This window comes from Chelonoidis abingdonii, chromosome 3, assembly GCF_003597395.2.
Source record: "Chelonoidis abingdonii isolate Lonesome George chromosome 3, CheloAbing_2.0, whole genome shotgun sequence".
NCBI classification, from domain to species: Eukaryota; Metazoa; Chordata; order Testudines; family Testudinidae; genus Chelonoidis; species Chelonoidis abingdonii.
The window spans coordinates 130,810,809-130,825,928 of record NC_133771.1 but is presented as its reverse complement, the minus strand read 5'-3'; the positions used below and the strand labels follow the sequence as shown (position 1 = coordinate 130,825,928).

The 15,120-nt window shown below is 38.8% G+C and overlaps 1 protein-coding gene across 4 annotated transcripts in view; it reads left to right on the top strand.

The window, feature by feature from the left end:
* Positions 1-15,120, top strand: part of LOC116831131 (uncharacterized) — a 108,749-nt gene that overhangs the window by 88,833 nt on the left and 4,796 nt on the right. For 2 of the 4 annotated variants that reach the window (XM_032790906.2, XM_032790907.2), the window contains exons 9-11: positions 6,357-6,422; positions 9,258-9,364; positions 12,732-12,792. In XM_032790906.2, the coding sequence (XP_032646797.1) occupies positions 6,357-6,422; positions 9,258-9,364; positions 12,732-12,792 (234 nt within the window). Of the gene's footprint in view, positions 1-6,356; positions 6,423-9,257; positions 9,365-10,222; positions 10,334-12,731; positions 12,793-15,120 lie in introns of those variants that run through there. The other 2 variants (XM_075064101.1, XM_075064100.1) reach the window with 2 other exon arrangements.

Genomic DNA, 15,120 nt, shown 5'->3' with positions numbered 1-15,120 from the left:
AAGTCCATGCTGTCACTTCTATGCTTCTATTTTTAGCTGTGCTAGCTCAGGCATGTTTACATGTGCTGCAGTCACACCTCAGATAGGTGTGTAGACATACCCTGAGGCCCTTCTGAAATTTTTGCCTTTAGCAGACTAATTTTAGGCACCCGTTTCTGAAAACCTTGACTTAAATGTATTTAAATTATTCTGCAGTAAATTTGCAGATCTATTAGACGCTATTCAGGAAAGCACTTAAGCATATGCTTAAAGTTAGGTGAATTCTTGAATCAGAGTCTTAGTTATTAGCTGTATCTTAAAGCAGCAAATGAACATTTTTAAAGGTGGGATTCTCTATCTACATTAACAAATTATAAATGTGTGTTAGGACTCCAACTAAGACTTGTGACATAAGCTTGCACCAGTTGATGTTGATGGTGTCTTAAACAATCAGCCTCAATTGTGTGGACTTATCGTTGAATAAGATCATTGTATCACCTAATGGGAGGTTAAATGGAAAGTAAAAGTCTTCGTAGTGGTGTGATGGAATTCCTGTGTCTAATTAAAGCCTCAAAGCATATTTTAAAAGCTGTATAAAAGGTAAATCATTTTTGTAAACAGCCCCTAAAGCAAAAAACCCAACACCTTTGCTGTGGGAGAAGTAATATGGCCCAGAACACCTTCGCAAACAAAGAGTTACTCTTCTGCAAGCTGCTCTCTTTCTTCAGCAACTCAGCATGGGGTGCCAGAAAAATCATTAACAGGCTCATCCTGCACTTCTCCCTTTTCCACACCTGCATATCACGATCCCTGCTGTAACTTTATGGACCGTGAGGAGGCAGGTTTGACGCCATGAAACACAGGCTTAGCTAACAGCTGCAGGATGGGCAGAAAGCCAGACAGTAAAATGTAAAGAGGAGGAAGGAGAGGGATCACCTTTGAAGTTTACAAAAAAAGCATGACTTTGACCACTTCCTTTTTAAATTAGCTGTCTCAGGTACATTGAGATGTTGGCCACCAGCTTGAATGTAAAAAACCAAAACAAAAAAATAGGGTGGGTGGATGGCGAATTGCTTGGAACTAGTCAATGTACTGTAGTTAAAATGTGAAGTCTGGTGTGTCTGTGTGGGTGGGTGCGTATATAAAATATAATTTTCTTTTTAAAACCTTTCTAAATTTTTTTAACTTTGAGTGTTAAAGGAAAGAATGTATTCCGTTTGGGAATCTTGGAGCTAAAAATGGTGTGTGCCTGTCAAGTGTGAAAAGCTACATTAATGCAGTGTTAAAGCTGAAATTTGAATCACATGCAAGCCAGGAAATTCATAGTTACGGTTCCCACAGCAACAATAACTCAGCCCCCTTGTGCATATGCAGAATTCTGGATTACTTTATATGGTGTTAACTTACAGCAAATTCTAACCTTAGTCACAGGAGTGAATTTCCCGGGTAGCTCCAGTGGCTATTCTAGATTAGCACTAGCTTAACTGAGAGCATACTTTGGTGATACCATGGAAAAATTACAGTTGCTGTGGCAACTACAATTTTGAATTTATTCAAATCTGAACCTTTGGAGTGTGTGTGGTTTTGTTTTGTTTTGTTTTGTCTTGTTTTTATTTTGCATTTAATTATGATTAACAGAAGGATAAGGAAAAAATTTAAAAATCTCTGTTTGGTTGTATATTTAGGGGCTAGAATCTAATTTTGATTACGACAGTGTAAATTGGAATAACGACGTTGATGTCAATGGTCTGTCTTACACTCCTACACATACAGAATCAGATTTTGTTTGTTTCAAATGTGAGCTCGCAGATTGAGGGGACTCTCAAACATATTGAGTGTGTTTATTTTAGCTTTATTGAACTCTATCAAACATTGATTTGAAGTGATCCATGTGCTTATTTGAATGCATACTTGTTAAAATAATCATCCATTTATTTTCAGGGTGGGGAACTCAAAATATTTGCTTATTCATCTTGTATATGCAACAAGGGTGCCACATCATGGCACATCTTAAAAAGATAAGGGACATACACGATACATTTTCAGATGACTTTGTTTTGATAAATGTGGCAAAGGCATTCATCTCCATGGTATATTCCAAACTGGAGGTTTGATGTTTCTAAAAAAGATAAACTGATTTGAGGTGAGAGCTGCCCAAGAAAGCATCTAATGCCCTAACTAGTGATTTTTTTAAAAAAAAATAAGTAAATACATAAAATATCATGCTCTGGTATTTCAGAAATGCTGGAATGAGTTCTTAATCCAAATCACTGCTGGAGTGAGAACAAGCATGAGAAAGGTCCACCAAAAGAGGGTCCAATTCAGTTCCCATTTAAGTTAATGGAAAGAGAGCATAATGACTTCAGTAGGAGTTGAATCAAGGCCCGAGTAATTTAGTTGGGAAGTTACAGTACTTGAAAATAGACCCTTAGAGTAGAACAACTAGTGTCTTGATGTGTGATTTATTCCAATAAATATATTTGTTTTGTTTTGTATTCACAAGTCTGATCCTACACTAGTCACTCAGGTAAAAAGTCCACTGAAGCCAAAGGATATTTTGCCTGATTAAGGACTGCAGGATAAGGCTCATAACTATCTTAAGTATTTAAAAGAATGTTATGTCTCTTCTTTCTTTATGTAGATACTCAACAGATGAGAACAACTCATCTTTCAACCATTATGGCTAAGAATAAAACAACTCTGCTTTTTATTTTTTAACTGCAACAATGGGACTTGTTTTCGCCTATGTGGGTTTTTTTGTTTTTTTTTTAATTTTTATCAGAATTTAGTGTAAGGCCATTGAAGTCAGTGTTACTATTCCAGATTTTCACCAGAATAAACTGGAGCAGAATTTGGCTCAGTGGGTTCCCATATGAAAGACAAGTGCAGGAGACACACTTTTAAAAAAGGTAAAAGGACAGCTTGAAAGGAAAAGAAAAAATGTATCTATCTCAACAATAATTTACTTCATTAGTACATTTAGCATCATTTTTAGTTTAAATGGTTCGTATGTGAAGTTCAGAAACAGGGGGAAAAAGGAATATTTTAACTCATTTATAATCTCCAGTTAAACTTCATTTATTTATCAAATAAAGACATTATCTATATTGCCTATTACACTAATTCATATACATATTTTTTCTTTATCTGTCAGCCATTCAGTGGTTTATTAACTTAGACTCCTCCAAGGGAATACCATAAGTCCATTTGATGCTCCTTACTGTTGTATTTTTCCCGTGCTTAGGACCTCTGATTTAACAGAAAGGTGTACAAAACACACATGTGGCCAGACAGCTCCCCGAGAAAAGATATGAGTGTTGATTTTGTTCCTTAAAAATCAAGTACTGCAAACAAATTCATAATATTTTATCATCCTAGTCCTATCAAGAACCAATTTTGGCGGGGAAAAATTCCCCTAGCATTCCTAAATTCATGGCCTTCAGGATCTGTGAATCTATACATGTGTCAATGGGTTTCTTTGCCCCAGTCAGCAGGGAACTATGATAGGACTATGATAAATAATATGAAATTGTGTGTAGTGCTAAAACCTTTCATTTAGGGCTGCATCTCTCTCTCTCTCTCTCTCTCTCTCTCTCTCACGGACACACACACGGACAAATGGGTACAAACTGGATATTAGGAAGTTTAGACTTGAAATTAGACGAAGTAGTGGGGGCAAAAGACTTATCTGGCTTTAAGACTAAGCTTGATAAGTATATGGAGGGGATGATATGATGGGATAGTTTAATTTGGGCAATTGATCTTGGATTATCAGCAGATAAGTCTTGCTCAAAAATCGTCTGTGAGGGGAGGTTCAAATGGAGGAATCTGAGTACTGCAGAGGAATATCTATCCTGGTCTGGCATGGTGAATCTTGCCTCACAATGCCAGAGGTTAGCTGATCGCCTATTGGGGTCGGGAAAGGAATTCTTCCTCCCAGGGCGGATTGGCAGGGGCCCTGGAGTTTTTCGCCTCCTCTGCAATGTGGGGGCGGAGGGTCACTTGCTGGTGGATTCTCTGCAGCTTGAGGTCTTCAAACCACAATTTTGAGGACTTCAATAACTCAGTCATGGGTTAGGGGTTGTTATAAAAGTGGATGGGTAGGGTTCTGTGGCCTGCTTTGTGCAGGAGGTCAGACTAGATGATCATACTGGTCCCTTCTGACCTACGAGTCTATGAGTCTCTCTGGAAATCTGGCATAATTGATGAGGAAGCTGTCAGAATATTGGTGAGTTGACAGTTTGGCACAAAGACTTCTGGGAGCTCTTCAAATGAAAAACATTGGCAACATCTGCAAATTTTGTGGATAGGGGAAGGCCCTGAACAAATAACATTCACTTTAAAGTTCCTGAGCTTGTTGTGTTGTTAGAACAATGTATTACATTTCTTAGATCAGGTAGTGAAAAATATAAGGTAGCATATTTTACTAAGAAACTGTATTTTTCTGTCATAATGGTTTTAGGTGCATTACCTATAATATAGCATGATGTCTTAGCCTGATGACATGTCAAGACGTAAGGGCCTGATTGCAGTCTCACAGCACTGTAAGTCAGGAGTAACTCTGAAGTCTGCAGAGCTACAGTAATGTAAGAGGAGAATCAGGCCCCAAGACTCTAGAAGAGATGCAATATAAGGGTGAAAAACAGATTAAAAAGAAAAAGTAACAAGATCTATTTTCTGTAATCTCATTTTTTAATAAGTGACAGTATCCTTAGTAAATAAAATAGATGTTGAGAGGGAAATACAAGGAAATGCTTCTCTTGAGGCTGGTCTCTAGAGTCCTTATGTATTTTGGATCAAGGTGATTTATGAGGTCACCAGAACACAGGAGTTCCACAGTGTATTGTTTTCTATTTCAATATGGATTGGAGATTGAATACCTGCTATGTTGCTCTTTCTCTTTTCTCCACCAGCTGGCTATCTTTGCTTTGTATTGAAGAAAATGAGTCTGTCGGGGGTGTGTGTGTGTGTGTCTCTCTCTCTCTCTCTCCCACTATTGTAATAGCTGCAGCGGACATTGCTGATGAAGTCACAGTCCATTGTTCTGATGTCAGGAAGAGAACAGTAATGGCTGAATCTGGGATATGCCATAGTATAATGTGAGCTAGAATGGGATCTCTGAATCTCATAAGCTAAGCACTGTTATATTTGCATAGGAGACTTGCAGAGAATGTCCAGGCACCCTAGGAAATTATGTTGATGACATAGGTGGCATTTTGCCTTTGCATCATTACTGAGCCATGTCCTAGCTGGCTGATAGGGGCTGCTGTCTTGTTTTGGAATGCGGCCCTTTTGAAGAGCCATAAAACAGAGGGTTTTTCCCCTTTATTAATATTTCTTAATGGCTTTGCTATTTAAAGTGGCAACTGAATAGTAAGACATTAATATTTCTGCATTGCTTTGGAAACAAAGTGCTAAATTATAGTAGTAGCATTTTTGTAAGTGGATAAAAATAAATGTATTTTATCAGGAAATCTAATAAACACACTAATAAATGTAGCTTCTGGTACCCAGGAGATATGTGTGTGTTGTTTTCCTCCTTTTAAAGGAGGAGAAACTGAAGCTTGGAGAGGTCCAGGGACTTGCCCCAGGCTACACACTGAATCAGTGGTAGAGCTAGGAATAGAATCCCACTTTCCTGCCATCAAGTCATGGTTTAACCAGTGTCAAGGTTTCAAATTCCGTTAGACTGAAAAATTAATACCAATTCTCTTTGTTTTTTTCCTTATGTTAATAATGTTTCATTTGCACCCAGTGGGCCAAATTCTTCTGTTATTTACACCCATTCACCTTATTTATGTGCATGGAGCTGCATAGCTATATGCAAAGCACAAGTTGGCCGAATTATTTCGTTCTATATAATTTCAATTAAAATAGGACTGGTTAAAGGCTTCTGTACATGAGGTCAGACTCTGATCTGTGTTTCACCGGTGAAGTCAATGGAGTTACTCTGCCTATGTACATAGGTGGAATCAGGATATTTGCCCTGAAGCTGGATATTTCAAATCCCCAGCCTGTCTCTTAACTTCTTTGCTCAGATATGGTGAATCACACCACTTAAGCAAGCTAACAGTTGTTTCAGAAATGCAGTCACAGCAGTAGACAATGCTTATTTAAAATCTTAGCTGTTCCTTTTCTTCAGCTGAATGAGACCTGAACAAGGCAGCTGAGATGGATATTCTATCTTAACTTTTGGATCACATGACTGTGGCTTTTCTGCCGCTACTTTAAATTACTATCAGCTTCTGAACTTCTCGAGGCCGAAGCTTGAGGTCTTGTTGGTGTAAGATGAGTGAAGCTATGGGCCACATTTGGTGAGCCCCATTTTGGTTATCTCTGTTTCATGCTAAATCTGAGAGTTGAATTATTTCCCACAGCTGCTGCTTTCTTGGCTTTCTGAATTGCAGAAAAGGCCTGAAGAGCAATCCAGAACTCAGGAGGTGGTGAGTTTCCTTCAGCAAATCTTCACAACATCTCTGCATCACCCACCCTCCCCACCAAAAAGAAAGAAAGAAAGAAAAAGGTTTATTTGAGCTCTTGTCATTATTCTGTCTGGGAGAGGAGCCAAGGTGTCAAAGTATCAAAGTGAAATTCAGAAGAGTCAAGAGCAAGCAGAGACTTGAAGGGGAAAAAGGGAAGTAGGAAAAACACTTGTCTTTATCATGGTAATAGTAATGAAGCTGAGCAGAAGAAGCCCAGACAATGGGCTAGGTTACTGTACTATAAACTGCTTCCTGCCACTGAAATTCACAAGTCACCTTTACTCGGCTGATTAGAGAACTACAAAGCCAGGCGAGCTGGTTTTGACTTTCTGTCAGAAACTCGCCACTACTTAACATTTCCGATATTCAGAGCTGCCCTGTAGACATAGTTTTTGTTCCTGAAAAATTAAATGTGGACTCAAAACAAATGAGCAGCTCTGTGGGGTTTGTCGATTACAAATGATGAATGATGGGTTGGGCATGGTAACATTTTGGGCCTGACAATCCAAGGTATTAAGCACCCTTAAAATTCTGATGGACTCTGGTGGGAGTGGAGGCCATTCATACTAGTCCAATGTCAGTTAAATATGGGGTGTATCCCAAAGATTTATCTTGCTGCCCCTCTCCAAAGTCTGTAGGCTGGCTGGCCCTGGGCATAGTGGGGTGCCAAAAGTGGATGGGATTCTGACACACTTGGGAGGTGGTCAGTGAAAAATTATTTCACCAGCCAGCCTCTTGCCCCACTGCCCTACCTCCAAAATGACAAGGCCAACTCTGTACCTTCTTCTAACTTCCTTTTAAATCCAGTGCGTCTGCCCATGCAGGATATCCAGCCCTTCAGGGACAATCAGGCTTTCTAATCAATTAGCTTAATCCTGCTGTAAACTTGCCTATTTGCCATTCATGTCAATGAAACCTTGGTTACAGTGACTGTTTCACCACAAAAGCTTTTTAAAAAAGAAAACAAAAAAACCCTCACCTATCTGTCCATCTGCATCTGTCTACATGGCTTTAAAGGCAAAACTATAAGACAAGAAAAGGAAATGTCAGCGACAAAGAAGCACCCTTTTCGTGACCATACTACTTAAAATAACTTAGTCAGTAAAATGTGGAAGGATTTTTGGTGACTGTCTTTTTACCATAATAATTATCCTTCGGGGTGGAGGAATTACTATTTTTTAAATTATTTCAGTAGATGAATATTGATGTATTTGCTCTCTACTGTGTAACTTTTATGCACGAGTAGTCCTGTTGTCTTTGCAGTATATGGACCTTTTATAAATGATTATTTAAATTGCACCATAAATGTACATAATGCTTTACAGAACAAGTAAAGAGAGAGTCCCTGCCACAAGGAACTTAGAATCAACAGCTAGATGGATGTATGGTTCCACGGTGGTGTTCTTCATAGCATAATATATATATATATGCTCTGACCCTGCAATGAGCTCCACATAGGCAGATTATTGAAGCACAGGCATCTGTCCATGCAGAGCTCATTAGAGGATTGAGAACATAATATAGTAAGTCAATTTTTCTTAAATAAAATTTAAAACATACACTAGCCGTTTGGTATTTACAAGTTATCCCTGTATATAAGTTGTATATAACTTCATTTGCTGTTTTGAGCATGTATTCGAAATAACTCTTTTGTCCTTTTTTTTGTTTTTACATACAAGAGCTATGCAATGGTGGGGTACAGTGCAAGTAACGAGAACAATTTTTAAAATATACTTGAGCAGTCCATTGAGTGTATAGACTGGGACAAGTTCTGCTCTTCATTTCATTCCTATAAGCCTACTGATTTTATTAGGGTTGCAGAGAGGGTAGAATGTGGAAGGCACTGTATAGTGGGCCACTTCAGTCATTGATTAAAAACTGATCCTGCCTGTAGAGTCTGATGGAAAGCCCATTGTAGAGAGTAGGAGGACTCCGATTCACTTAATGGGCTTTGGACTGGGCCCTTAAGTGGCTCAAAGCTCCAGAAACCAAACAATTTGTATTAAAAATAAAACTCCTTCTCTATTTTGTTTTATTTATGGAAGTGTTATCGGCTATCTCAATCCCTGGGTGCTGAGAATTGTTCAGTTTACAAAGAAGGCCAAATTTATGAATCGGTTAGAGATCCATGTAATGATAAAATATGATTAGAGCTAAAAATTGTTATTCAGATGTAGTTATTAATGTAGAAAGCATTTGTATGCTATGCAAACTGGGAGAAGTGTACTAGTGGGGGGACTTGTGAGTAACCAAACCAGCCACAAAGTGATAGGAATGGACTTTCTCAAAATAAAAGGAAGGCACTGCCTATTAGGATAAGCCGTTCCAGTGCACTAGACAGCGAGAAGTTTAGGGAAAGCTAAATGCAGCTGGAAGTGTGTTGCAAGTGACGGTGAATGTTAAAAGTATTGGGTTTTAAAAATGTATGTTATATGAAAACATACATTTCCTTTGATAAAAATTAAACTAAATTAAAAAATAAACTTTACTGGGCTCATCCTGATCTGACATACGAGGTGTAAATTGACTTCTGTATTGTTAGTTTGGGTTTATGTCATTGTAATAAATGAGATTGTTTCAGTATTGGTAATAGGCCCTACTGAGTACGAAGCTCAAAACTTTTTCAAATGAATCAAGTGCACAGATATTTCAGGACATAAGAGTTAGTACAGAAACGGAAAAGTAATCATTGTATTTCATTCTTCCTAAATATAAAAGTTGCTTTGAGTTTTCAACCTTCTGCTCAGTAAGCTTGTACTTTGTATAAGTTGTTACATGCTATTTTTTTATTTACAGAGCAAACCTTGCAAAAGGACTAGGAAGCATTTCCACCATGAACGACGTCTGATTTACTTGCATCATATGTATCATCTCGCCCTTCTTAATATGACATCTTCCAAGAGGTCAGTTAATGTCATGAACAAACTGTATGAAGATGTTTGTGTAAGTTAAGTTGGAACATTTTCATGTGCTATATTTTTCTGTTCTTAACACACAGCTGTGTTAGCTGATATAGTTCTTAAGTCAATTAATGGTCTACACATGAGGTTTGAATACCAAGTCTCCTTGGAGTCATTGGTACAAATCCTAGGAGGGTTGGCTGAGCCCTTCATCTTTCCAAGGCAGATAAACTAAGGATGGGATTCCAAGGAGGACTTAAGTGCCCAACTGCCATTTTAGCCGCATAAGTCCCACACATTTAGATGCCACTGAGACCCTCAAAACCAGCTTCATCTAACCCTATAGTTGCCTAAAGTCCTTCCATGCCTCAGCTTCTACTGTTAAGGTCCCTGGATGTAAAGAGGGTAATTTTCCTTTTCCTGAAAAAGACCAAGCCCTTTAGAAAGTCTCATCGATTATTTGTAGCATATTGGGAGAGATGCCAGGGAGAACCCATTACCAAACAGAGATGCTTATTCTGGAGTGGGAAATGTATAGAACATTGCTATATTTTAGCTAGGAAAGCAGTACTTCCTGGTTTAAAGACTTGTTCTATGAGTGCCACATGTCAGTGGGGTTGGCTTACGTAGGTTCCCCTAGTGGAGATCTGCAAAGCATTAACTTTGAGTTCAGTGCACACCTTCACCAGATACTACTGTTGTATTAATACAGATGGAATAAATGGGCCCAAAGAGTTAAAGGTGTTAACGACCCAGTCACTGTCCAGTATTAAACTGTTTTAAATAAGGTTTGGTTTACAGAGTCCTTAGCCTTCTTTATACCATGACAAACACATTATTTTTTTTTACCTTTTATTAAAGATAGAGAAAAAGAAGGAAAAACAGTTAAAGCATTTGAAATGTAAAGTACACCTCTACCCCGATATAACGCGACCCGATATAACACCAATTCAGATATAACGCGGTAAAGCAGTGCTCTGGGCGGCAGGGTTTGCGCTCCAGCAGATCAAGGCAAGTTCAATATAACGCGGTTTCATCTATAATGAGGTAAGATTTTTTGGCTCCCGAGGACAGCATTATATCAGGGTAGAGGTGTATTAAGTGAGGCTTTTAACAACATCACTTCCTTTTCCCTTTAGTTGGAGAGGTTCTTTAGAAGGAAAACCCCCTTAGTCTAATTGTCTTTTAGAAGATACCAAAGATGGAAAAAACTTTACTTTTGAGGAAAAGAGAAGAAGTTAGTTGCGATGGGCTGGAGCGGTCATTGTTGCTGCTGCTGTTGAAGTCCAGTCCCATTTCCAAAAGAGGAAAGAGAAGAACAGCAAAGACAAAAAAACGCAGCTTTTGTCTTTGATGTCAACTCATTTGTAACCCCACTGCTGGAAAAACACAGACACAGCACATAGTCTGATTAGCCATTCTGGGTATGTCTACACTGTACTTAGAAACTGGTGACTGGACCATGTCAGCTGTTTCAGGCTTGCAGGGTTTGGGCTAAGGGGCTATTTCATTGCAGTGTAGACATTTGGGCCCGAGCTCTAGGACCTTCTCACCCCACCTTGTTGGGTCCTAGAGCCCAGGTTCCAGCCTGACACCAAATGTCTACACAGCCATTAAACAGTCCCGTAGTCCGAGCTCTGTGAGCCCAAGTCAGCTGGCATGGGCCAGCTGCAGGTTTTTAATTGCAGGGTAGACGTACCTTCCGAGACCTGACAAACATGTACCAGCATATGACTGTTTAGGGCACTGTATTTAACTGCTTCTTTCTAGTCACAGGCTCACAGCAGCATTGCAAAATATGAAGTCTTGGCTTGCTAAGCCAGACTTTCCTTAGACAAAAGGAGAGGGATAGGAAAGAAAAGAAGTAAGGTGGGGAAGGAAAAGGACACATGAGGGATAGGTGGGGTGGAGAATAAAGTCTCCCATCCCAGGTGGTATTCAGGATTCAGAAGTAGCCAGTACAGCTGAAGATGTCATCTGGGTCCCTCTCTTGGCCTGGTCTGGTCAGGACATCTCAGGATGAGGATGAAGAAGGTCCGGGGTCCCAGGAGATGGCAAGGGTGACAATGATGGAGCTTATTTCTTCCCCTTTTTCCAGCCAGCCAGCGTTCCAGCAGCCTCTGCTAATTTTCAGCCCACAGTCTCTTTTTTAGGACCCCAAAAAGGTAGTGTTGGGCGGAATAGTCCATTCCTTTTATTTTGTTCACTCACTAGGCATATTTTCCAACGCACCAATTTTGGTTCATTCATTTCTGGTCTTACACTTACCAGGTATAATTTTAATACAGTCCTTGAGTTTTATATCAGTTGTCCTTTGTGTTTGGACTATTTCAGTCTCTTGCTTTTGCACATTTTCGCATCAACATTTCTTGTTATAGCTTCTTGTGACAGCTAATAAACTTTCTTAACAGTATTTACAGTTAAGAACACGTTTACTGTAATTGTGCAGGCCCAGTTATTACAACACTACTTCCTGGATTTAGCATTGCGTGTCCAATGACCAGTTTGGGGGAGCAATGCTACAGTTCATATTTGTCTAAGAACTCATCATCCATCGTCCACCTGATGGGGCACTACTTGCTAATCTCCCATACGTGGGAATGCACAGAGGGCCTCAAACGAGAAAGAAAAACTTACCAGCAAACTGTCATTCTTCAGGAGTCACGTCTGTGCATTCACACTACCCATCTGCCTTCCCCTCTGCCCAGAGCTCTATATAACATGAGGACTCTGTAGTTAGGGAAAAGGAACTGAGGTGGTTGCAGTCCTTCATTCAAAGTAGGGCAATGATGTCATCTTCTCACAAGATCTTTTGTGCACCCTTCCAGCAGACACAGGTTTTCAAGGTGGTTCCACAGCTCAATGTCAGACAGTCACCTATCTGTAAGTGGGAATGGACAGAGGTGACTCTCAAAGAACACCAGGTAGGAGTTATCATTAGAGCTGGGCAATTTTTTTTTTTTTTTAAGAGACTGGTAAATATGCCAAAAAATGTAGTTTTGGAGTGACCAAATCTATCCGCTAATTTGGGTCATATTCAGTAAGTGGTTAGAGTTGTATTAAAAAAAATTTCCCTCTTTTTATAATTAAGTCAAAGTGGTTCACTTCAAAATGATGATTCATTTCAAGTTAATTCTATCTGCGTCCATTGTTTTCCAGTTTTTCAATTTGATGAGAAAAAACAATTCAGTTTTGATTTGAAATTAACCAAAGCAGGTCCCCCCCCCCCCCCCCGCATGGCCACCAGTCTAACAAATTAAATATTTGCTCAGCTCTAGTTATGATAACATCTGCTGTGTATTTAAAGAGTGAGGATCCTGACTGCTTTCTTCTAAATTTGCTTTTCTCTGTTTGGTGCTACCTGAAACAGACTGCTGGAGAAAAAAGGCCAGTTTGCAGTTGCTGAAAAAGAGCACAGTGTCCATGATCTGGTTAGTAGTCAAATGATCATTGCTATCATCTATGCCTTCTGCTTTTTAATGAATAATTCACCAAGGCAAAGTAATAGCTGAAGTGCTTTTCTTGACTGTCGCTACAAATGCTACAAGCCTAGAATGTTTTTATTTTAAAGCTTTACAGTATTCTTCACAGTCCAGACTGCATACCAGACAGATCAGTGGTAGGTATGGGGATTTGTGCACTGGCCTTTCACCTAACAAAACCACCACACAATTTGTTACAATTTATAGTCTCTGTAGAGGCCCAGGATTGAAATGTAGGGTTCAGGCCAGAGGGTCATTGATAGAACTATGTGCGGAAGTTTGCACAATTCCTATGTGTAGTATGCCTGAATCAGTCCAGCCCTATTAGCTTCCTACTTACGTAACAGCTAAAATAAACTTAGAACTAAACCCCAAGTGAAATCTTGACTTCATTAAAGTCAATGGCAAAATTCCCATCGACTTTAGTGGGGCCACAATTTTTCTCCTCCCATTTTCAATCTCCTTCTGCAGTATTACATGTTAGCTAAAAGCAGAGGAGTGGAGTAAGGCATTATCAGGGGACTTGGTTATACCTAGGCTTGGCAGAATTTGATTTTTATTTGTTTATAATTTTGACAGAGATCAATATTTATTTTAAGCCTTTTTAGATTTTTATTGTTTTAAAATTTTCACATTTGCAGGAAATTACACAGGGGCCAGACAATGAGGGCAGTCAGACAGTGGTTATTTAATGACACTAGATATTAAGATTCAAAAAGTTAAAGCTTTTATAACTAGTAAAACACACGTTGTCAACATCACATGTCAAAATATACAGAGTAAATATTTTTGAATCAAACTTATAAGTTCTCAAGCAGAATTTTTCTTTCTTTGCCCATCTGTGTATTTTGATTATTATTGCTGGAAATATTTTTTCTTGTGTTTGGGACTGTGTGTGGTAAAATTGATGTTTACTGATGAAAAATCTCATCCTTCCAAGTTTAGTTATACAACTTTAAAAAAATGTGGTGCGAACATAACCTGTGTCCCCACCATGTAAATGGGACCTAACATAAGAGAATGTGAGCAGTGATGTAGAAAAATAAAGACTATAAAATAAAGATTGTATGATTCCCCTAGGCAATATTCTTTTAGAAGCATACTTTCCACACGGAACAGATTAAAAAAACATGTTGTTGCATACAGTTGTGTGTAAGAGATGGTTTTCACTAAAACATTTTCTGGGGCTTTGGGACATTACTTGCATAGATTACTCTACTGTTAATGCTGTTTTCTTAAGTGTTTAAAAAGAGAAGTAGGACCAATCTTTCTAGACCCGGATGGTTTAGAATTAGGTTCCTAAATCCATATTTACGCCCTGATACTGCAAATATGCATCAGTGTTTGCAGGATCAGGGTCTTAAATTGCTAAATAAGTTACCTGTTTTTCAGTGGAGCGGTCGGTGCTGAGCACCCTTGAAAATCATATCATTTGTTTAATTGCCTAAATATGGATTTTGGGTTCTAACTCTAAACACCACAATCTTAAAATTTTGGGCTTGATTATATCACCTTTTTGTGTGTGAAAATTCTCTTTACATCTCCTTCCTACACTTGCCAATTTGTATTAAGATCTTGAGTCATCAGTGAAGCCCTTTTATAGTGAAATTGGGTTTTTGTTTTTGATTTTTTTTATAGAAAAGCTTTACTCTTAGCAGAGGCTCAGTGTAACGGGAATTTCAGTTTGCACATTGCATGGCACAGAAACTGTTAGGAACTTTCATTCTACTTCACTGTAACTGGAGTTTGTCTGTATCTTAGTTCACCATAAGCAGTTTCCTCTGCCTGCCTGTCTGTCTGAAATTATAACTGGTAATATAATGAGAAATTATTTACTAGTAAATAATTTAGCAATTAATGGGGAAAATGTATTGAATAAACATATACAAATTATTATTCAGTTATCTATAGAGCTGTTCAAATAATGACAATGTATAACTGAATAATCTATTTCAATTCATATGTTAGAATCCATTGGATGAATCGATCAGGACATGCAGGTGGCTGAGGACAGACATTGGGATGGATTTTAAGCAGCCGGCCACAACTTTACTAAACCTAGCACCCCTCCCCAGTGTTACTGCCCTGTCTCCCTGTACCAGGCTTAGAAGAGGATCCAGTGTGGGGTTTTGTCATAGCTTTCCTACTCAGATTTGAACCTTAGCGTTCATAAAATGAGAAGCTAGCATGAAACCTCTAAGCTTAATTACCAGCTTAGATCTGATATCGCTGCCATCAGACAGGAATCAGTGCCTGTCTCACTCTGGTCTCCCCAAA